Here is a 25,450-nt window from a genome sequence, read left to right as displayed (position 1 = left end):
AGGCGGTGATCGAAAATATCCAACATCTAAGGCACCATTCTTTAAAGATTTCTAGGATATGACAATCTCACCATTTGCCGATACTCCCGAATCATTTTTAGTTTGTCTTCTCCCCCCTTGTTTTCTTCTTTCTGTTCAATGCTGCTGATTATTCTCCAGGAAGCTCTTCTAGCTCCAATCACATTTTTATATGCAACAGATAGGAGGTTCCTTTCTTCAACTGTTAACTCCACATCCATTCCTGCTACTTTCTTCATTGATTCCACCATTTCTATAAAAGTAAAATAAGATCCTAAAATTTAAGTTTTAACACATCCCTTCCTTTCAAAATAGGTCTTTTTTCTGTCAAGTTAATGTAAAACAAAACTCTAACAAAAATAACTTCACAAACATCAAAACTACTGTGAGTAAAAAACCAAAAACATGTAAAATAAAGTGAACTAAGAGTCCGGAACAAGATCATCTGGAATTAAAGTTCTATAGAATCAGAACAACTTCCAACAGTACCTAGTATACATAGCATGGTTTGGAGACTCTCATATTAAATAAGGTAACTAGGAATGCACAACTACCAGAGCTGAACTGGAGGTTTAAGACAAAGATTCAATTCCCAAATACAAATGATTTTTTTCCAAACAATAGTCATGTAAGAAAGGGAATACAATAGATATATACTGAGCATTTAGTAACAAACACAAACCAAACATATCTTTGAATGTTCCCATCCTTCCTCCCTGAGAAGGGCACTATCCACCTCCTAATAAATTCATTCATCAGCAAAACTTTTGATGATTCCTATTTGTTACCACTAGATGGCAAGCAAAGAAAGGGGCCCAGATAAACTTAGGGAAATCCTAAGTACGGAAAAAAAAAAAAAAAAAAAACAGGTAATACAATACACGGTGGATGCAAAAAACCAGAAACAGCTCAATAAACACTAACTAAATAAATGCATTAATGAAAACTATGCTTTTAGAAAAAACTTTAGTATTGCCATGTGGCTCTCCAACTTACTGATTTAGAATTTTGGTGATAAGACCCAAGGATCTGCATTTTAACAAGGCATTCTCAGCATACATTAACACTCCAAGTACAAGTGTATCTTAAGGTATGATATAGACAGTGACTTTATGAAGCACTGCTTAATTTTATGTTAAATTATGGATAATCTCAGGGAAATATGTTTCAAAATTTTATCCTTTCAGGAATACAAGTTAACATTAAAATGGTGTAAGGTCTTTGGAAAGCAACTCACTAGTTTCTTAGGCAATTAAACACCTTAGGGACTCACTGATTCCACTCCTAGGTATTACCCAAGAGAAATAAAAATATACCTTCACAAAGACTTTTACACAAATGTTCACAGCAACTTTATTCATACTAGCCAAAAGATGAAAACCCAAATACCCATCTAATATGATGTACTGCTCAAGAATAAAACTACTGATACGAGTAACAACATGGATGAATTTCAAATAACATCATGCTAACTGAAAAAAAGCCAAAAAAGCCAGTATGATTCCACTTAAATCAAGTTATAGAAAGTACAACACTCTAAAGGCAGAGTGCAAATTAAGTGGTTATCAAGGTATGGATACCCAGGGCATGGAGGTGAAGTGTAGGGCTTGTGTGCAAAGAAGTACAAGGGAAATTTGTGGGGTAATAAAATTAACTGTTCTACTGTGGTGGTGATTACACAAGTTAATAAAAAGTTACTAAATTATACATTTAAAAATGGCATATTTTATCATATATAAATTATAGCTCAATAAAGCTGGTTTTTTTTTTTAATTAACTATTATTTATGCCTAGAGCACCTGGTCTTCGTAGGTGGTCTCCCATCTAAGCACTAACTAGGCTCAACCCTGCTTAGCTTCTGAGATCAGACCGGGTTTGTTCAGGGTGGCATGGCCATAGACCATGGACCATGGCTCCACTGGGGCATGAACCTAGGACCTTTTGCGTGTAAAGCAGACATGCTAACCACTACACTGTGGAACGATGTCCAATAAAGTTGATTTTTTTAAAATGTAAGTCTGAAGCATTAAAAAATATTAAGGACTATGATAATAAGACCATTAATTCATTTGTGGGAGCGTAAAGGCATTCATTTGAAACATCCAATATTTAAACTATAGTCACGGGAAAAAAGGCTAAATTTAGGGGCGATGGAGTAAAAGGGTATCATTTCAAGCTCACTTATACTTATTAGTTTATTCTCAAAAACTAACAACAAATCAAACATATGTCAGAAGGAAAATTCACAGACACAAAAAACTAATGGTTGCTAGACTTTTTTAAGGGGTGGGGGATGGATGAAAAATGAAAGGTTTTTTTTAAAAAAAGAAAAAAGGTAAAGGGATTAAGTATAAATTGGCAGGTACAAATAGTCATAGGGTAAAATATACAGCAGCAAAGGGAATACAGTCAATAATACTATAGTAACTGTGTATGGTACTAGGAGGCTACTAGGCTTATTAGGGAGAGCACAAGTTATATATAAGTCTAACCACTATGCTGTACACCTGAAACAAATATTGAATGCTGACTGTAACTGAAAGTTATTTTTAAATTTTTTAAAGAAATGAACCAGTAATTCACTTTTCTAAACTGGTGCCAAATGGCAATGAAAAAACTACCCTAGCTACACCAAAAAGTACACTAATCCTTTAAAATCATGGGCCTCTGTAAAAATATAGACACGAAATTACCTGAAACCATCAAAACTTTAACAGTGATGTCTGCGTACCATTCCAGGTGACTGAGATCTTCTCCACATTTCTATGCTTTAAAATTTTTCAACAATGAACATTTAGTATTTTTACAATGTGACTGGGAAATATATTTAAAGTATTCAATGATATTCTACTATCCCAGATTCAATTAAGTGTAATTCTCTTCATTTAGAAAGCCACAAAACAATGCACAAAATACTGACAAAACTACAGAATCAGCAGTATCCACTTCTAATTAACAGCTTTACTGATCTGTAATTCACAAATCACGCAATTCACCCATTTAAAAAGTGTGCCAATTCAATGGTTTTTATTATATTTACAGTATAATGTGCAACCATCACATTCTAGGACATTTTCATCACTTGAAAAAAAATCTCCGTACTCATTATCAGTCACTCCCCACTTATCCTCAACTCCCTCAGCCACGGACAATCAGTAATCAATCTACTTTCCGTCTCTATGAATATGTAAATGGAACCATATTATATGCTGTCTTTTGTGACTGGCTTCTTTTCACCTAGCATGTTTCAAGATTCATCCACCTCTCGATATTTCAATTGCTATAAGGACATACAACTTTTTATTTATCCATTCATCAGTTAGTTAATGGACATTTGAGTTGATTTTTTTTTTTTGGCTATTATTAATAATGATGAACGTTGATATAAGTATGCTTTCAAGTCTCTTGAATATATATAGCCAGGAGTGTAACTGTTGGTTCATCTGGTAACTTTTTGAGGAACTGCTAAACTGCTTAACAGGAGCTGCAACATTTTTACATTCCCACTAGCAACATAGAAGGATTCTAATTTCACCATTCCTCAACCAATACTTGTTCGTTTTCTTTAAAATAAAAAAAAAAAAAAGTCATCCAAGTGAGTATGAAATGGATCTCATGATTTTGATTTGTATTTCCTTGATGGCTAGTAATGGTGAGCATCTTTTCATGTGCTCATCGACCATCTGTGTCTATCTTTTGAAAATATATGCTTTGCCAATTTTTAATTGAGTTATCTGCCTTTTTATTACTGAGCTGTAGGAGTTGTTTACTTTTAAAATCCCAACTATTCCTTAGCCCCTCATTTCTCCATTCCTGAAGGTAGCACACTAAGGGATAGTAGCTGCATAAGTCAGAAAAGAGCCTTCCTACCACCCCTAAAATTCTACAATTGGTGTTTTGTACCAATTTGTATAAATTATGACTATAATGAAGCTCTTATAACATTGATATCATCCTTATCCTTTTAACACCAGCAACAGAAACATTATCTGAACTACAATGTATCCCAAAAACTATGAAAAATTTCTGATTTAGCCAAAAAAATCTAGACAGAACACAAAACCTACATCAGCAGAGGATTAACATCCATTGTATTCACATAAATTTCTCAACATGACTATATTTACTATATTTCATGAAATCACCTTAGCAGCAACGACTTCATCATCAATGTGATCTAAGCATTTCTGAGACAAGGAAAGCTGTACAATTTGTTTAGAGGAGGTCTTACCATAATTTATGAACTAGGGAACTGAGACTCATGGTCAAATCACTACTTACGGATGCACAGGCAGTTTGGTACATGAAGTCTGGGCAATAAAATACAATGTCTGGGACATCAGATAGTTTGGAGACAATGGGTAGCTGACTGAAAATCACCACTGTTACGGCAACTCTGGAACATACAATCCCACAATTCAAAAAGGGCATTTTAAACATAATGATAAGCCTGTTTGGTTCCAAGTCACTTCGCCTTCATTGAGAGATAACAGCCTAATTAGACATTCATTACCATTAAACCAGCTTGTCTCTATTTGTTACTAAACTATCCTACCAAAAAGAGCATCAAATGTTATTCACCCAGGCTGTAATTTAGCACTGATTTTTGGTTTTGCTCTTTGAAGTATTTACACATTCATTCGATAAACTCATAAATAAAACACCTCATGTCAGGCATTGTTCCAAATGCTTTGCATGTACTAATGTACTTAATCTTCTCAATAGACCTTCAAAACAGGCACTAGTATCATTCCCATTTTATACGAGGACACTAATTAATATGGAGGTTAAACATGCTCAAAAACCTCAAATTCAGCAGATTACAACCCAGGCAATCTGAATCCAGAGGTTTGCTTTGATTTAATTATATTACCTCAGATACGAGAATCTGAGAATCCCTTGGTTTGTTTTTATAAGAACAGATGCAATATAAATGGTTTCAATGACAAAACACACAAGGGTAATTCATTAAAATGTATTTTATTCCTCCTCAGAACACATCTCTCCACCTATGAAATCCCCCCAAAATCACCTCCAAAAAGCTTACTGCCCTGCCTAATAGAGAGTAAATATTCCCATGCCACTAACATCTCTACAACAACATCCCAGTAAACCTGATTCTCCCGAGATTATCCCTGCCAGCCTGTAACACAAGTCTCAGTGCTGAGTTTCAACCATCTTTTTAACAAGACAAAGCAGAAGATCTAAAAAGGGACACATCTCCATCTATTGGATTGACTGCAAGTTACAACAAGGCCCAATTCTACGATTCCTAATGCAATCCGGCGTCTGGATAGAAGCAAACTGTTCAGAATTTGTCATGAAAAACTAAGCAGGTGCTGTGCTGGCTGATGGGATTAATATACCAGGTCATAACCATAATTTCTCCCAAAACGGAAAAAATTTTTTGCAGCTCTTTATAACACATAATCCTGACTTTAAAGACAGAAAACTGAAGCTCAGGGTAACTTGCCTAAAGCCACACAGCTAATATGTGCTAAAACCAGAACTCAAACTCAGACAAACTTAGGAGCCTGAGCTCTCAATTAAATGTAAGTGGACACTTCTTACATTTAATTAACTTTCCAAGCGGTGGGCTCATATAAACAAATTAAGTCCAAGGACACTAAAGGGAATCGCCCCAAAGAAAGAAGAGCCTTAGCAACAAACACTGCATTAAAAAGGTCCGGTCACTCAAGGTTCTAGAAAGGTCTTAGGTTTGCTTTATGTTAAAGTTGATAAGTTGGCCAATGACCTTTCCTCTTTCCCTAGGAAACTATTCACCACTCTGGCTCAGACTCAAACATCTTATTCTGTGAAGCCTTGCTATGCTCTCCAATCCATATCGCATTTCCCCGTATTAAGGTGTTTTTCTTCCCATTAAATGTTACCTTCTTAAGAGAGCATGAACTGTGTGTCTTTATCTCTACATTCCCAGAAAAGCACAGTATTTAATGCCACAAAGGCAAGTACTTAAAAGAATGAAAAGAGTAAGACAAACTATGTTAAATAGAGACTAGTGGTAAATACATTCTGGTGGATTTGACTGAACGTCCAATGCAAACAAAACCTGTTTAAGGATCTCTTCTAGACAGAAAGAGTTCTATAGTCTTTCTCGGCAATTTCAATAGTGCTTTTAACTTCAATCCATTTTATTTAATAGAAAATTTTGTTATCTGTCCCTACAGAGAAGTCTGAGACCCAAAAATCATCCTGAAGGTCAAGTCTGTTCATTAAACATATAATGGGAAATTTAGTATATGTCCTGTTATTAGACTTGAGCAAAGTGCCTATACATTAAAATAGTATCCCCAACAAGACTACAGCATCTACAGAGACTTAAAATATGAAGTATCTAGTATCATATGACCTGACCTCAAATCCTGTATATGAAGTGACTGAAGGAGAACTAACACGATTTCAAAAACCGTACAAGAATCAAGGAATTTAGGGGATATTCTGAGAACCTGGTATACTGTAGTCTAGAAAGCCTTACTGATTTGCCTGCTATAGATTAACAATAAAAAGCAGGCAGAATGTGCAGTTATAACTTGTCTTTTTTAAGGAAAAATGGCTGGTTGGTATTAAAAAAGGGTGGGTGGGATAATCAGAACAATCTATAACGGAATAGAAAAGTGTCACTTTCTATAATAAGCAGATATAATTACCAATGAAGAGCTTCCAGGGCTTATTTAGAGCACAACAGTTAAGGAAAATAACAAGCTTTCTTCACCTCTTTAAAACACTAAGATTCGCCACCTCACACTCAATAGGCTGGCTACTATTCAAAACAAATTAAAAACAAAAACAAAAACAAGTGCTGACAAGGATGTGGAAAAATGGACCCTATGGCCCCATTGGTGGGCATGTAAAACAGTATGGTTAAAAATACAGTTATCATATGACCCAGTAATTATGCTTCTGGGCATATACAGAAAAAAACTGAAAGCAGGATCTTGAAAAAGATATTTGTACACCCATATTCATAGTTGCATCATTTGTAATAGCTAAAAGGTGGAAGCAACGTAAGTGTCCACTGATGATGAATAGGCAAGCAAAATGAAGGGTGTGTGTGTGTGTGTGCACGTGCGTGCGTGTGTGTGTGTGTACACACACATACATACATACACAGACACACACACAATGGAATATTATTCAACCTTAAAAGGAAAAAGCCTATAATTCTAATTTGGCAAATATGTGTTCAACATACTCTATAGGTCATTTCATGTATATTTTACTAATAAATTTATTTCATCTACGAGGAGTGAACACAGTGTAAATATATATATATGTCTTAATGTTAAAGTCTACAGCTGAAACTTACTGGATTTCGTTAATGTCACCATAAAAAATAAACTTAAAAATTTTTTAAAAATTAGAAAATAAAATTTAAATTTATAAAGTGTTAAAAATTATTTCATAATACTTTATCTTGTAATAGTTCTTTTTAATAAAATTATTTTTAAAAAAAGGAAATTTTATGCCAAAACATGGATGACCCTTAAGGACATTATCCTAAGTGAAAGAAGCCAGTCACAAGACAAATATTGTATATGATTCCACTTATATGAAGTCCTTAAAAATCATAAAGACAAAAAGTATAATAGTAGTTGCCATGAGCAGAAAAAATGTAGTTATTGTTTAATGGGTAAAATTTCAGTTTTACAAGACGAAAAGACTTATGGGGATGGATGGGTGGTGATGACTGCACAAAAATGTGAATGTATTCAATACCATTGAACTGTACACTGAAAAATGGTTAAGATAATGAAATGTTATGCGTATTTTAACACAATTTTAAAAAAAAAAAAACTAAGATAAACTAAGTAGCTCTGCTCCAAACTCTATAGTCCCCTTTCTCAATGAAAAGTAATTCAGATGACAGACAGGACAATGATGGGGACTGTTAAAAAGAAATTCCTCCAAAGACTCAAAATGAGAAAGAACTAAAGGCAATTAAAATTTCTGGCTTGTATGAAAGCAAGCTTCCCAAATCACTATGTCAAATAGAAAATATGCAAAGTTATCTTAGGGGTGGGGTGACAAAAAACTATTATGGGGAAAGGTACCTCTGAAAATTCTAAAACTCTATAAAACTAACCTCACTATTAATTATAAAATTCATCTCAGTAAAAAATCTCTCTAGACCAATTACTAGTATCAAGGTCAATGATTGTTTGACATTGTTAGTTTGGGATCTATCAGAATATATTTTATATGCATATACAGAGAAGTCTTTACCCTCTGAGATAAATTAATATAATGGTTCTGTTAAACAAGAGCACGTCTTCAAAACGGGAAGGTTTTTGTTAAATTAAGAAGTGGCAGGGTAGGATCTGTACTTTTCAACAAAATGCCATCATCTTTCCCTCACACTGAGTTTTCCTTTATCACATGATGACTACTACACCTCAGAGACACTTCACAAAATAACTTGAAAGTAAGGATAAATACAATAAAAAGATTCGACATCACGGAAAGCCATTCTGCACTAGAAGAGAACACGGGGGTATTCTCCCAGTTTCTGAGAAAAAAAGTATTTTTATCCTTTGAAGATAAAGAACCTGTGAACTTAGGGAGTGTCGACAGTTTAGATTTTAAGAATGGTCCCATCTTATGATTAGCAGAGAAACTGTTAATACTAAGATCTAGGTGAAGATGAACAGCTCTTGCAACGTATGTAGTAAAAATGTATGTATTCTGGGCTAAAAGGGAAAAAAGAAGTATAAAAGGAAAACCTAGTATCTGCATTTGCAAGGTGGTCCTGCTAAGAAAGAAAGAAAAGAAAAGAAAAGAAAAGAAAAGAAAAGAAAAGAAAAGAAAAGAAAAGAAAAGAAAAGAAAAGAAAAGAAAAGAAAAGAGGAAGGAAGGAAGGAAGGAAGGAAGGAAGGAAGGAAGGAAGGAAGGAAGGAAGGAAGGAAGGAAGGAAGGAAAGGAAAGAAAGGAAGGAAAGGAAGGAAAGGAAGGAAAGGAAGGAAAGGAAGGAAGGAAGGAAGGAAGGAAGGAAGGAAGGAAGGAAGGAAGGAAGGAAAAGAAATCCAGACCTATGCCAGCCAATAGCACTGGGAAATAACTAGACTGAGGACCAAAGGGAAAACTAAAAGACTTAAGATAAAGGAGAGCTCAGGCTAGCCAGAGAACTTAATTTGATGAATATTTCTTAAAATCTCAATAGTTCTGAAGAGATGTTTAGAAATTAAGGAAAGAAAAGAAGGATCTCTACCACAGAATTAATCTGCACAGAGAGGGAAAGTGTTATGACTAATTCATATTCTGAGGCATGCCATAAAAGCAAAACACCCTTCATATGCCATGCACATATTTAACATACCAGCCAAAAGGTGATTTTATTCATCTTTAGAGAAGCTGGCACATAATTTTTAAACAGTTCTGCCTCATCTAAGATTCTGGAAAGCAGAGAAAGAAGCATGGGTGCAATCGACTTAGCATCTCAAAATTGAAAGCAGAAAAGAGTCAATAAACATGCTTTAAACTTTTTCTAAAGAATCAATAGTCCTATATTGTGAAAACTCTGGATCCCCAAAGGATAGGATAGGCATTCTTAAAAATCAAATTATTCCCAAAATCTCAGAGGCTTGACACAACAAAAGTCTCTTCCCTACTCAAGTATTTAAGTGAAGGTCACTGTCTTAAAGTGGTACCATCTGATACTTGAGGCTTCCCCTGGTCAGAGAAGCAAGGGAAAAAGAAGAATCAGGAAAGGGGTTTTTCCACTGCCTCTACACACAGTTACATATATAACTTCTGCTCACATCTCACTGGCCAAAACAGTTCACATGACCCTGCTGCCCAAGTACAAGAAATTGGGGAAAAGAAAGAGGAAGGACGCGTGAACACTACAGTATTTCAAAGTGTGTGTGTGTGTATTTTTTTTAAAGCCAAAACAAACAAACAAAAAACACTAAAAAAGGCTGTCATGTAAAATCAGACATTATTTAGAAGAGCAGTGATACATATAGAAAATTAGACAAAGAATGCAGACCACTAATTCTGTCCATGGTTAATGGCATTGAAGAAACAACTTTAAATGTCTTAAATTGTTTTTATTGTATTTGATTTAAAAAGAAGTATGTAAGTTTGTTGGGGAAAAAATTTCCCAGGTACTAAATCTAAGAGGAATTTACCATATGGATCTTTACTTAAAAAGGAAGAGTCAAAATATCTTTGACTAGATTTACACAACAGTGTAAATCAGTCTTCACTAAAATACTTCTATCTCATAAAATCAGTAAGGGCATTTCTGTGAAAGTTACATATGTAAGGTATTATGGCTTTCAAATGATTTGATGGACTTGGGACAACCTCCTGAGTGAAATTATCAGCTAAGCAAAATTTGGACAATCATCAAACAGTCGATTCATACATAATTCAATGACAACTGACATTCTGTTTTAGAGATTTCTAAAAGATCCAAATATCTTGGTAACAAAGACTCTTATAACATTTAGAAATACACAGATATATATTTTTCTAAAGAAAGTACCAAGGACGTTATCACACCAACAAATACTCTATTGGAGACATCAGTTTTGTACAGTAAAGCATGAAGAAAAAATCGGACCTGATTTTTTAAGAGCAGGTATTATTAGTTAACCATAAAGGAAATTTGGTATGATACCTGACACATGATTTCTGACAGAGCTACACTCTAATAAACCCATCAGATTAAGCTGGTTACAAAACATTCTCGGATAGCTAAACTGACTTATATTGGTTAAACATTAAATCCCTGCCAAATTTGACAATTTTAGTTTTATCATAAATAATTCGGCTGCTTATCTCTGCTCAAAGTTTGCAATGCCATCATTTAAAAAGGTTATTTGCACTTTGTGAGTGTGCTTCCAAATCACTTCAGAGCTGTATGGGATGCTAAAACACAACTTAAGATTTTTACATTACTCAAAATTGTAATTCAATCTGTCAAAATTTTTTCTTTAATTCTAATAGTAAATAATATGGAAAGGGCCTAAGGATGCAATAAAAACCTGAAGTTTGTAGCTTTAGAAGAAATGAATTTTTCTAGGGAGATAAAATGCTACAGAATTAATCACTAGCTATTTTTTAGTTAAAATCAGCAAAATGTTATGACATGTCTCTTAAAAATGTATTAAAGAGAGTTATAAAGGAAGGAATAATTTGAAGTAAACAGTGTGGCAAGATTTGGAATTTTTCTTTAAGCAAAGGTTTAAAGTGAAGGATTAAACAAATTGCATTTAAATACAAACACAAAACTGGAAGTCTGGGAAGCCTCTCTAAAGAGGTTCTATGCTATTCAAGTTAACACTTTCATTGTTCTTGTCATATCTACCTATCGCTTGTACTCATATTAGGTGGACCAAAAGATATACTTTGGGAAACAGCATGGTAGGAAAAACACTTACAGCCAGAAGGTTCAAATTAGATTTGCATTCCAGCTTAGATGTTTAATAACATGCTATTTGACCTCAAACTTAACCTCTATGAGCTTGTTTCCACATATACCAACTTGGGAGATACTCACCTCTTACTAGGTTATGACAGTTAGAATAAGACTGCATAGTAAATACTCCAGTACATAATAAAAGTCAACAATGTTAAAATCCTTTTTTTGTTTGCCTGCCTTCCAAGATTAAAAATACATGCCCACACAGAAATCCAAAAGGATGTAAGCACTTAGATGAATGTTGTTAATGTGCTTGCTGCAATGAGCTAAGAACAGAACCAAGAATCTAAACCTAATAAAGCCTTTTATGTATAATCTGGCTCCATTTTTTTATTTTTAGCCCAGATACTGGCCCATTCTTAGGCCTCATATGCTTAATCCCATATCCATATCTTTGATGACATAGCTTATACAAACTCCTTCTCTCACCATCCAAATCTTACCTACTCCAAAGAAAAGCTCATCTATCATCATGTTTTCCCTGACAACTACAACCCATAATGCTCTAGGTTCCCCTTCTACAAATTCCTGTATCACGGAAGTTGGAAATATATACTTGTTCTTAGGCAGTTCTCCTAAACTAGACTGCAAATCCTCTATATTATAAAGTATTACAACAAATCATTTTATCATTCACAAAAATTCATTCCCAAGACAAGCTAAGTAAATATATATTGATTCGAAAGTCCAAGAATGGATTTACAGGAGAAATCCTTAGGAATGCTTCAGAAGGATGAAGGGAGAAGACCTAATCCTATCAACTAATCACAATATACGAAAATACAGAGACCCATACAGAGAAAAGGGATCAAAATAAACCAGCTACAATAAACAAAGAGAAGAAACACTAAGAAGTCCATTAGGTATGTAGTACAACTCTAAACCAAGGTAGTTATTAATTTTTTTTAATCAAGTTTAATTACCATTTATAAATTTTAACCTAAGGTTATGTTACATAATATTGCACCTGGGCAAATATGTCCACAAAACCATGAACCACTGTTTGTCAAAGTTTAACAGAAAAAAAACTAGAAAAAAGGATAAGCAGTATTGCCATACAAATAAGGTTCAAATATTCTCAAACTCAGGATCCCTGGCAATTACTTAACTACTGAAAAAAGCTAAGATGGCCTCAAGATAGGAACTTTACGTCAGCTAGTAAAACCCAGATGTATACCAGAGACATGCATTATATTGACAGACCAAATGCCTAAATTTTCATAAGCACCCTCAATGACTCTAATTCGGACATTTTAGAAACAATGACCTGTTCCAGCAGTTCTCAACCCTGGCTATACACTAAAATCTCTTGATAAAGTTTTCTTTTTAAAACGCAGACTGACCTAGGTGAATAAACATTCCGATTTTGTTTTTAGTTTTTTTTTTTTTTAAATAGAATGTTTTAAGGGAAAAAAGCATGTTGCTGGATAATGTGTTATTACCCACATCAGGAAACATTTTTTCACATTAACATCTCTGAAATCCATTTTTCTTAGTCAATCGTGTGTCTTCGTGCAATCAGCATTTTTCTTTATTAGTGTTATGTAAAATAATGGTGCATGTTATACCAATAGGATACTGGAGTCAAAAGGATGTAGGTTTCTGTGTTTACAAATGCATTCATTGGCAGTTGAGCAAAAAGAAGTTCTCCAAGTATATTTAAACTGTTAATAGTTATTTCTGGAAAGGCTAGAGTAGCTGCCAGCATTTACTCAATATGGCTGTAACTGTTTTGATTTAACTTTTGCTTTTATAAATAAAAAAATTGAGACAAAAGTGAGGAAAAGCGTAGTTCGCATTGTTTAAAATTTTTAAATACATGAGTTTTGCAGCAAAAAAAAAAAAGTATGCACTACGCATTCATAAGTTGGTGGTACTATACAATGAAAAAAAATTCTTCCAAAGAACAATGGGAGCACACAAGCCAAGGCTTCAGTTACCCTGACCAGAAAATTCCACACTTCAGAATCTCTAAGCAATACAAATTACAGAAAATTATATTTTGGATGTAAGTATTTCATTGTGATGTTCCTAGCAATACACTGGCCAAAAACTCATAACCGTTTCTATTATTAAATGTCATATACCTGATAATATTTATAAACAGTTCATAATATAAAAAAAGATCATGATATAAATTAAGCAAAATGAAATATATATATGTAAAACACAACGAAATGGTAAAACAATAAAACTGCACAGAAAATAGAATCAATACAAGTTTTCTTCCCACTTTTTAAATTTTCCATGAATATGTAAATGTTGATATTGAAAGATACAGAAAATACACAGTACTGAATAGATACTTTAGCTGGAAAATGTTCAAGTTGCCCAGGTCAATTTTAATGCAATTTAACCAGCTATTTTCAGTAATGACTGTCTTCCTAAATTACTCTGTGTATCACAAGCACCAGCAAATTTTAAAACATCGGTTTCAGATTTTTTAAGCTTAACAACCTGATGTCAAATAAAAATAAGAGGGAAAAATACATTTTAATACTTTAAGTCACATCTTGATTAGTGAAATGAATCTACTTGGTAATCTATCCAGACTTACCTGAAGGTCTCTAAAATAAAAGAAAACCATTCTCCTAATCTAATTATCTTCAAAATCATGCACAACTAAAATAGAATGCTAAAGAAATAATACTAGTGTTCCAAAATTCTTTTAGCTTTACATGTGAAAAAATTGGGAGATTAATGCAATGTGATAAGCACAAAAATGACTCAAGAAATGTTGGAAACAGCATTATAAAATGAAGAAAGGTAAAGTTCAAGAAAGTTCTAAGAAAGATGCAGCAGTAAAAGATGAGTAAAGATGAAGGCATAAGGACCATGTTAATGGTATATATTTATAACCGTTAGGACAGGGGAAAAACTGATTTAACAGCAAGTAACTCCTCAAGAGGAAAAAGCCAAGGTCCTCTATAGTCATTTCTCAAATGCCCCCAAAATACATGCTTTAAAAGTCACCTACTGAAAAGGTACATAAAGAAAAAGGAGAGGGGGTCAAACTGCTGTATCAGTAAGTCCCTAGAGCTTCTTTTATCCGCGCTTTTATAAAGCTTTAGTCTCATATATCAAAGTTAAAAGCAGTATTTTTCTTATGCTCAAATTTGTTTAATTTCTCTATTCCTCGATTAAACAGAATAACACATGAACATATTCAATCACTAGGAGGTTGAGGAATATGGGCTAGATTTCACAGCTAGAAAAAAATCTCACAACGAGGAGAAAGGACGGCAGTTCCTTAAAATATAGAACAGTAAGAAAAAGTCCACATTAATAAATGGAATTCTACTGGATACAGTTAAAGAACCTTATTACTGCATAATCTAATAAATCCAAACATTTTGTCATAACTACATTTTATCAACTATGAAGTATACCACTGAGGCCAATTCTCTTCTGGAAAGAAAACTGGAGCCTTTTCCATTCTCTTTATTCTAAAAACTAGCAAAAAAGGGTAAATTCTATTCATTTTGTTTGAGGGGAAAACAGTATTTTATGTATAACTTCTTCTCCAAAATGACAAAAATATCTTGGTCCCTATGTTGCAGTTCCAGAAGTTGTACTACACAGTAATTCTGAAGGTACAGCATTAGAAGAATTGCAAACAGAGCAGATCTGAATCCATTATTCAGAGAGAAAAGAGCAGATGACAGACCTAGAATGAAGATGAAATCAATTTAGGTAAGTACAAAAAGCAAAACCAACCTCAGGGAGAAAGTATTCATGTACAGTCCCTCAATAATCCTGGTGCTACATTAAAAGCTTAAAGCTTTTCAACCACCACTCCATATTAGCCTGAACCATATGAAATGATCGGTTTTTTTTGTAGATCAAAAATGACTGAAATTGGCAATTTCACATAGCTTGTAATTCATTCAACACAAGAATGCAAATATGAAGAATGAGATTTTATTAAATGAACCGTTAGCTGAGTTGGCTGGAGTAGAACTCCAAGTTGTATACTGCGCTGAATGGAGACTGTACTGAATGCAGTTTTGCTTCACAGAAGTGAAAACAAAAGTTTTGACCTGCAAATTTAGTGTATAAAATAGCGTTCAGAAAAGAAACCTTTCATAATACAGATGAGAAAAACAGACTCTGAGACTAAGTGATATGTCTAAACGGACAGCAGTCAAGAATAAAACATGGCCATTACAGACTTCCCCTAAATTTAATAACTTCTGGTCCAGTTGCTAATTTTACTATCTCTTACTATCTCTTGTTGCCTCTCCACTGGAAAATATACAAAACATATATAACCTTCTGTCTTCTTCATACATGAAAAATAACACTAAACAGAAAGTAAGCCAAAAGGCTGTTCAAAGCAATTTTGTTATAAAATTAAGGAACAGAAAGAGAGCTTCAATCAGTTTGGACTAATGTTTACATACAAGTATGGAAATGGAGTATCAGCTTGGAAGTGAAAATGACTTGGCTGAATCCCAGTGATGTTATCCATTTGTTATCAACCTTTCCTAAGGTTCTTAATCCTTATCTGTAGGATGGTATCTGCTTTGCGGGTTATTTTTTGAGGATTGAGAATGGTAAGCCCCTGACATAGTTGTCAATAAACAGTTGATGGTGTTATTCTTATAGGGTTTTATCACAAATTCAATGAAATAAGTTTTTAAAGAACCTTTTCAATTTGTTAGTACCACTTGACACTAGTAGTCAATGAAGAAAGCATGTAGCCCTCTACAGTCTTTGGTATGGCACAGGGAGTGGCACCAAATATAGTGCCTTATTATAGCAACCTCTACTGTTGTTACTAATTCCAACTAATCTTAATTACACATATTAACAGAACTATAATTCTAAAAGCACTTATATATTCACTACAAAATAAACTCTTTGATTGTCTTCTTATTTATTAATGATTCTCAAGTGTCTAGAATAGTGCTTTAGGTACATAGTCAACATTCAATATGTATTTCGGAAATGTCCCTGGAACTTACTTTTAACAGTTTGAAAACTAAGATTTCCAAAACACAATCTTGACACTCTAGTATATATAACTTTTCCTCTTCAAGTACCAGCCCAAACAGGAGACTCTCTCTAAAATTAACTCCTACTTTCTCTAAAAAGAGGAAAAAACAAATTGCTTAGCTTTCTAAAGAACCTGAAAACCTTCCCAAGTAGCTTCTGCTAGATAGTAAAACAGGACAACCTTTAACCCAGATTCTACAATTTTGAAGTTCAAAAAGGTATCTCTCCCATCAGTCTAAATTTGAGGGGAGTGAGGGGGAATCCCTCTCACTCTATCAAAACTAAGAGCTTTCTCTTAGAATTTAAGAAGTTACTCCTTCAGGCAGCCAAACGTGTTTAGCTATAGTAGAACCAAAAACATGAGGTGAAGAGTTAAGCAGAGGAAGAAAGAGGTTGAGAGGTAAATGACCTAAGACACTGATGTATGGGGGGGAAAAATGACCAGAAATAATCCATATACTGATAACTTAGAAAAAAGGTTATATTATTTATTCGTATTAATTTGACTTTTTTCTAAATCTTAACAGCCAAAAAACCGTCATCAAAATTTCAGCACTTTCATAATACACTTTTACTTGTAGAGAAGTCTATTTCACACAGAAAAATATTTCCTGTTAATACCTTTTGAAAAACCTATAAAAACAAAATCATAACTATCTTAAGTGATTTTCTAATCAAAGAGTGCACAATGTTTTGAAACTTCCATGCTAATACTATTATAAACGTTTACTTTTTATAATTTATTTTGATGTAGTAAAATCAATCACAAATTCTTAGACACTTAACATTTCTACAAAAGTGTTCACAGCAATTCCAATCCCACAAAGACCTTAAACAACTAACCACTAAAGACACTTAACATTTCTACAATACAAAGGTGTTCAGGACAACTATTTCAACGTCCTACAAAATTCTTAAATGACTACCCATCACCAAGGATTAGGTAGTATCAACTAGTAGCTTTCTATTAATCAGAACTCATTTACTGCCCAAGGTTTACACTGAGCCTTAAGAATCACATTTCACGAAATTGGTTATGTTGTGCAGGTACCCCCTTCTCCCATTTTCAAAGTTCCAGTTATGCCACTTTTAAAGACCTACATTAGTAGTACCTTGTTTTCACTAAAAGAAAGCCGAAGAGGATTTTAACATTTATGAAAAAGGCAAAAAGCAAAAATAGCATTCAGCTTTTGCCATTATAGAGGCAGTGCGCAACCGTTAACAGAGAGTGGCATAGACCAGCTCCTTCCCAGGAACTACACTCAGCATCTCAACATCAAACTGCCATAGCTTTGAACCTTGTCTGTGAGCATCCGTGCTTTATCTCGATTTTCTGCATCCTGTAAGCAAAGATGTGTCCAAAAGTAATTGCTGCTTCTTACACCCTATCAGCTTAGGAAAGGTTTCATATGAATGCTCTACTTTCAGATAGCTGGGGAAACCTGTAACATTATTTTTCAAGTCAGTAATCTGAGACTGCTAACGTACTAATATTTTAACCCTAATTTACTTTTACATTTTCACACTACAGAACCTTTCATCCCAAATCCACAAACAGCTATTATATTTGCTATGGAGACAGGTATATTCTCCTGAATGCTAACCTGGAATTAATGTTTAAAAAAAAAAAAAATTATCAGCTCAACATGACCAAAGTACAGATTATATTGCTTGGGAATAAATTTGAACAACCTTCACTTTCTGAACATGAAAATGTCCAGATATAAGTTAAGACGTCACTTATATGTAGAATCCAAGAAACAAAAAGAACTAATCAAAAACAGTTTCACAAATAGTACAATCTGGTAAAGCCAGGAGAGGGGTGCTGGAGGAGCTGGAAAAATCAGGTGACGGGTAAAAGTAGTACAAATTAATAGTTGATAGATGGTCATGGGAATGGGGAACACAACATAGGGAATGTAGTTAGCATGAAGGTAAAAGCTATATGGAGAGCCAAAGGAGACAAAGAGCAATTAGGGGGACCATTTTAAAAACTATATATGTCTAATCAATATACTGTATATCTGAAACTAATAATACAATTTTTTAAATTTTTTTTAAGTTTTGAGAACTAATCTATATTTATGCAAATGTAATTTAGAGACTAAACTCTTAAGTACACCTGCCAAAAATAACTCAAGATAGGCTATCCTCTAACCTGACCATAACAAATCAGTAGCAAAGACACTTGAACTTCATTATTCCTACTAGATAACAGGAATTTACAATATATAACAATACCTGACAAATATACTTAGCAGTTTACAAAATTCTACAATTTCATGACAACCCTGTAAATAAGCAGGCAAGGCAAATATTACTAATCCCCATTCCACAGACAAGGAATCCAGATAATTTCAAGGCCTTTGCACTACACAGCATCTTACAAAATATGAAATAATCGTAACTTTTATTCAGTATTTTGAATGTTATATCTAAATGAAGAATTAAACACATTTCATACTGCTTTAGCTAGATAAAATCCTGACTTCATCACAAATCAAACCTACCAATAACAGATCTGCCCAACTATTATGATGGATCACTGGAAGAAGGAAGAAAGGCAACAAAATCAAGATTAAATTTCAAAAAAGCTAAACTTAGATCATGACCATTCTTTCAAAACTACACATGATTAGGTGTTCTAAAAAGAATGGTGATAATAAGGTGTGGTAAGACTTTAAAAATTTATTTGGGGAAAAAGTTCAGAGCTTAGGACAGACACTTGCTAACACCAAGTCAAGTATTTTTAAACACAGATCTAGTTCAAGGTAGACACATGTAACATCAACATACTTGGCTTTGAGACCATCAAGTCAGACTGACTAGTTCATATGCCAGCAAGCTCTATTTTCAGCAACTACCATATCCGTGGCTTTTCCAGTTCCTGCTTGGAGGACTGGGAAGAGGAAATCTTTCACTCTGCCTTTGATTTGTCTTACATTCTGCCAAATGTTAACTACCTCTGTGGTAAAGAGATGGACAATGCTTAGGAAATTTTTGTATGAACCTAAATGAGACAACTAGTAGTAACAAATGGTCCTAAGTAGGATGACCCGAGGGGCAAGTTTGCAGTTCAAAACAATCCCAGTTATGCCTACAGCACAATTATGAATTGGTACTCCTTCGTTTCAAGATATCCTGATTTGGAACATAAATTATGATGACCCTCTTATTATGGCAGTTGTTACTACAACTTAGTAAATTTGAATAAGCTTCTGAAAATGTTCTAGGAATGTGACCAGCATGACTATTTAAAAAGCTCAATTCATGTAATTATGTTGGCAAACCAATATCAACTTGGATATAGCAACATTTAACTAACAAACTGTTAACTGACCATTTCAAAAACAGTAAAGATAACTTTTGCTGTTCCTCACCACTCCTTAAAAAATTTTGTTTGACAGCTACCTAGGCTACTACTTCGAACATGTGTGAGTCATTTGCCAACGTTTCCCTCTTCTAGAAGTTTTGTGATTGCATCATTCTACTTAAAGGCTGCACACTTAATGAGAAAAAGATGAAGGGGAAAAATGTTTTAAAAATACTTTACAGAAATGCATGGTATTAGCCATACCAATACAGGCATGATAAACCAAGGAACCTAAATGCAAATACACATGCTGAAATTACCTAAAATCGCTTCATTCACTGTGCCTTGAAACAAGTTCCTAAAAGCACAAGGTTTCTTTACGAAAGTATGAAGATATTTTACCTACTATTTCAATAGATACTAGTCAAGTAGTAAATACCAAGATATGTCATTTGAAGTCAACTAGTCATGGTATACAGGGGGTTAAAAAAAAAAATCACTGAGTAGTCTCAAATTCACTTTCCTGAACCATAAAATGGAAGTAACACTACTATCCAATTCAATGTTATATGAAATAAGTAAAAATTTGTGTAAAAGTGGTCTGTGAAAAGGTACATTCTATGTAAATATGGCATATAAAGTTTGAAATTTTAATTTTTATTCTACACCTGTCATACTATTTAAATGCATTCTTCTCTTAAATATTAAGGTAAAATTTCAGCAAAATCCACTTTAGAGCCCTTTTTAAAAAAATGATGCTTTCAGTCTATGGCCATGCTACTCTCAACAAGTCCGATCCCATCTGATCTCGGAAGCTAAGCTGGGTGTGGCCTGGTTAGTACTGGATGGGAGACCACCTAGAAAACCAGGTGCTGTAGGTACAAATAAAACAAGAGACTGTAAGCTGACCAGGTCCTTGCAATCTATGAGGTCAACCAAGGGTTACCTCACCTAAAAAATAAAAATAAATAAAAATTTTAAAATGCTTTTGGGTAAGCTTCTTACAAATTTGAAGCTTATTTGTAAAATTAAATATATTAATTTACTCGGCTGAAATTTCACTCACTATAACCAGGTTAAAGTCAAGAAATCTTTAAAATATTTCCTATTCCCTTGGCCAAGCTATAAAACAATTATGGAAAGCGCACTTCTTTGTATGGACTTTCAATGTGTTTGTTTGTACTTACTGAATCCAAAATTTGCTTAGTTTAATACTAGCCATAAATGTTCTTCCCCATACTGGAATTCAAATCAAGGCCTTTTCATATAAAGGTGAAAAGGGTGCCAAGGAATGTCCACAGTATTAAGAATTTACCGTCACTTCAAATTGCAATGATTAATCATTTCATTATATTCTATAGTTTTGTAAACCAACAGAATAAACTGAAGTATGCCCAACATACACAATACTGCACAAAAGTCTAAAGTACACAAAAAGGGCATCTGCATTAAATAAATACAAAGACTAAAAGCTACTAGAAAGGATTTTAAAAATTGCATTATCCAATTCTGCTTATGATTAGGCAGGAGAAAAATTGCATTCAATAAACTTCGTTAACTGAAATAGCAATAACTACTACTAGCCTACAGTTAAGAATTGGTAATTAACCTGTGTTTTTAAAACTCATTACTAAAGTTAGTTTACTATTACCCATTTCTTTCCTAACAAGACATATATTAAGTTAATTCAGAACTTGCCCCCACCCACCCTTCACTGACTACCAGAATAAGCTACGGATGAGGCTTGGTGTTTTAAAAGGACAGCTCTCGCGACTCAGATCGATTTATTCCTGGTGTTGATGCATAAGGTGACAAACTATTATCTCTACTTCACATGGAACCACTCATCACAGAGGGAAGAATGAAAAGACAAAACCAGCAACTACCCCGCCAATGTAGTTTATGCTGACCTCTACTCTCAAAGAATGTGAAAAGTATTCACTCCCTCTCACCACCTCTATAGGCCCCATTTTTCTGTACTAATGTGGGATGGTAAGTCTTTTAGTTTGCGAATGCTAAAAAATAATGGACTTGATTAATGTGACTACAAATGACAGAAACTATTTCTCAGACTACCCAGTTAAGTGATGAGATGTTGAATTTAATCTTCAAGGTGAAGCCTCCTGGCCCCAAACTCCAGTATTTCCTATCTGCAACCCAAAATTGTCCATTTTCTGAACACAGCTTAGCTTTTCCTCCAGTATCATTAAATAAACCATGTAAGTTCATTCCAATTACCCAGGAGAGTGTTGAATGATGCTACAAAGAGGTTTTAAGTATTAGGTTCAGCACGGCATACAAAATTTTAACAACAGTACTGCAAGAACAATGAGAAAAACCAGTACTTATAACCAAGTACCCCAACAAATCATTCAAATGCAACCTCACCACCTTCCACTCCTCACACTTGATAAACTGGTGACTAAAACTATAGCATCATTTTTTGCCACCACGAATAACAATGAATTGTTAACAATGAAGTAGACAGTTAAGAATCTGATTCCTAATGACTCTTTTTCTTCTCTTCAAAGACTCCCTTCCTATCTTGTTCCCAACAGTCACAGGAGTTCCTCCCCACCTGGTAGACCCTATCTCCTTCCCCATTTAGATCCTGAAGGAGACACCAATGCAATGATGTAGCCCTATCTACAGAGACCTATGTTAAATAACCAGTGAAGCATTTGATCAAAAAACCCTCAGCACTCAATTCCAAAATACGATTATCAATGAATGGTCGCTTATTTGTAAATTACAATCATGAGCTTCCAAATCACTTTTTAAAACAAGATTTAAAAAAACCTTCCTCTATGTCCTTTTTGGTTATCACAGCAAGTTTACTCAGAGCCTAAATCTCTACAGAACAGAAAGCATTCAAATATAATTTCAAGTTTCCTCCCAAGGACACTAGTAGACTGAGAGAGGAACCTACTTGGAGCATGGGGGGGGGGGGGGGAGAAAAAACTTCCATTACAAACACCCCTACATCTGTTTGACTTTTAAACACTGAAATAAAGACAAATCTGACCTTGAACAGCTACTTCCCCATCTATTCTCCTCCCCCTCCTGACAGGAATCTTGTTCAATACAAATAGCAATTTAAGGATTTACAGAACAAAATTTAATGCTGCATCATGCCTCAGTTTGAGTTCAAGGCCTTTTCTTCTAATTTTTAAATTTCTGAATCCTAATGTGATACATTAAGACTAGCCCTGAGGGTATTCACAGAACAAATAAGCATTCAAGGAAAGGGCCCACATATTTTGAAAATAAGTGGCCTAATTTAAAAATATATAAAGATCAATGGCATTTGATTCCAAACATGTCACCCCACAACCTCATTAAAAGCACAGAAACCAAATATATGACTTTTTGCTTTTATAACACATTTTAACGATGTAGGGTTAATTCAAGTACATAGTTCCAAAATAAGGGGGAGGAGCAATTTCAAAAAAGCAGCAACCTGGGATGGACTGAGCACAATGGACATTTAGATAAAGTTCTGAAAAATGACGAAAGAACTTTTAGGCGCAAAGGATCAATGAATAAATAAAAACTGTTCAAATCTGTACGTAAAACCATTTATTAAAAATGGGAAAAATAAAGAATCTTCTGGGACCCTCTATTATCATAATGCAAAAATCCAAGTCTCAGCTAAGTGCTTGGGATAGGTTAAAATCCCCAATGAGGTACAACACGCATTCCAAGCCCCGGTAGTCAATCAAAATGCGGTTACTAAATATTATTTGAAATAATTTTATTTTTCAACGATCTTTCTCCATTTGTCATAATGGTGCGTGTGAACAGTAAAGTCATCGTTTTTACAAACTGGTAGACTGCAATAAGCAATGGAAAGGGACTAAGTCATGGTCTCCTTGTTTCCTGTTCAGTGTTCTATCCACCAGAACCCACAGCTTATGGAAACAGAAAATTACAGGAACTTCGAGTTTTCCGGGATAAATCCGAGGAAAGGGAGCGAGTGTGAGGGAGGTTTTCCAAGCCGCCCCCCCCCCCCAAAAGGAAGGAGAGGTTGAACGTAAAGCCTAAAAAACCCTCACTATAAGGTGTGCCGGCCTACGGGAAAGACATACGAGAACAGCATCTCAGCGGGCCTCCGCCCGAGGATGAACTGCAGTGATTCCCACCCTCATCCTCTCGCTTTCCCCTACCCTCATTCAAGACTGTCCCCCACAAGCTCAAAGACGACCTCCACTCGCAAGGCTTCCTCCTTTGTGAGACTCCACAGCCGCCGCCCCACATTGGGCCTCCGGGGAAAAGCCACCGCCCCCACCCGCCATATTTCGCTGAAAGGAGCCCGCGCTACACCTCCCAGTCGCCTCTCCCTCCCAAGTGGCGGGTGTTTCTTCCTCCATCACCCCACCCAACAGGGCTCCACATCCCAAGACTGGCCAGAAGCTCCCCTGGGGATTGCTCGCCCGGAGACAGCACCCGCCATCTCTTCCCCCTCCCCCGCCCCAGGACTCGCCCTCCCCCCACAGCCGCCATTTTACAACCAACCCCTCCACCCTATCGCCTCGGTCTTTAGGCTCGCAAGCGTCTGCTGCTGAGGACGCCCAAGAGGTCAAATTCCTGGGCCTGGGGCCTCCCACCGCTCTGGGAGACCACAGACCATTGCCTGCTTCCCAAATCCACGTCCCCGGGCCAGGATCGGAGACGGTGCCGCCATTTTGTCTCCTGCTCCGGCCTCTGTGGGCGGCGGCAGAGGGTCCGAGAATTCCAGCCCCCCGTTGCCCCCCCAACTCACCGTCATATCGCTCAGCCTGCTCGGCCAGCTTCGCCTGGTACACCAGATCCTCCCGATCATCCATAGCGGCAGCGGCTCCGGCAGGGTCTGCGCGACGGATGGAAGCAGATAGCGTCTCCGACTTTCTCAGCCTCTCGCTCCGTGTCCGGGCAGCAAAAATGGCGGCGCCTCAATCCGGGACTTCCGCCTGCGCACGCGGACAACTGCTCAGCTCTATGGCAACCGCTCCCTGGCAACTGGCGCGGGGGGGCGGGTCCCGGAGCTCGGCTCCCGAAGAGGCTGGAGCCAACTAGACGCCCCTCCCCTGTGGGCTCACCGGTGGCGGAGAGCCGAGGCGGGAACTGCGACTGAGAGGAGGGAGAACGTCCCCGAGGGACCTAGGGAAGCTGGAGGCGAGGCCGTCCTGGACCGCTCCTCAAGTGAATGAGTGAGAAAACCTGGGCTCTGATGGAGAGCCGCCGCCCAGACTTCAGGCAGAGAAAGCTAGAGGCTGTGATGGTTTTTTAATGGCAGGCCTTCCTCGCTGAAACCAACTTTTCTCCTACCTTACCCATAGCTTTCTCAACCAAGCCCAGCCTGGGCCTTTTCTAGACCCTTTTAACCCTGAGGTAAAGAGTTGGGCCCTTCTCTCGTTAGTGGGGGAAGAGGACCTCCGGTTTTCACACATCAATTTCATCCTGGCACTTGGCAATCTTTTTCTTCTGCCCTTTAGCCTCCTTTTTCCCCTTAGGCGCCCCCATGGATAGGAGGAACAGAGAAGTTGTTAGAGGAACCTAGTCTGGAGTGCAAGGTGCAGAAGAGTGGGACCAAGATCAAATTGAGATTGAGGAGGCAGGAATGGGAAAAAAAACCTGGTCTGTTTTGCTTCCCAATGGATTCCCAGCATCTCATATTCATTACAATAACTTGCAAG

The 25,450-nt window shown here is 35.9% G+C and overlaps 1 protein-coding gene and 1 pseudogene across 1 annotated transcript in view; one reads left to right on the top strand and one right to left on the bottom strand.

The window, feature by feature from the left end:
- YWHAE (tyrosine 3-monooxygenase/tryptophan 5-monooxygenase activation protein epsilon) overlaps positions 1–24,736 on the bottom strand; it is a 35,920-nt gene extending 11,184 nt beyond the window's left edge. Inside the window, exons 1-2 of the mRNA XM_016138969.2 lie at positions 24,538–24,736; positions 72–271 (exon numbers count right to left, since the gene is read on the bottom strand). Of these exons, the coding sequence (XP_015994455.1) occupies positions 72–271; positions 24,538–24,601 (264 nt within the window). The 5' untranslated portion in view covers positions 24,602–24,736. The remainder of the gene's footprint in view (positions 1–71; positions 272–24,537) is intronic.
- On the top strand, positions 20,540–20,656 carry LOC118604095 (annotated as a pseudogene).
- Positions 24,737–25,450: the final 714 nt, after the last annotated feature.

This window comes from Rousettus aegyptiacus, unplaced genomic scaffold, assembly GCF_014176215.1.
Source record: "Rousettus aegyptiacus isolate mRouAeg1 unplaced genomic scaffold, mRouAeg1.p scaffold_m13_p_6, whole genome shotgun sequence".
NCBI classification, from domain to species: domain Eukaryota; kingdom Metazoa; phylum Chordata; class Mammalia; order Chiroptera; family Pteropodidae; genus Rousettus; species Rousettus aegyptiacus.
The sequence above is the reverse complement of the archived record's forward strand: the minus strand, read 5'-3'. Positions and strand labels throughout refer to the sequence as shown.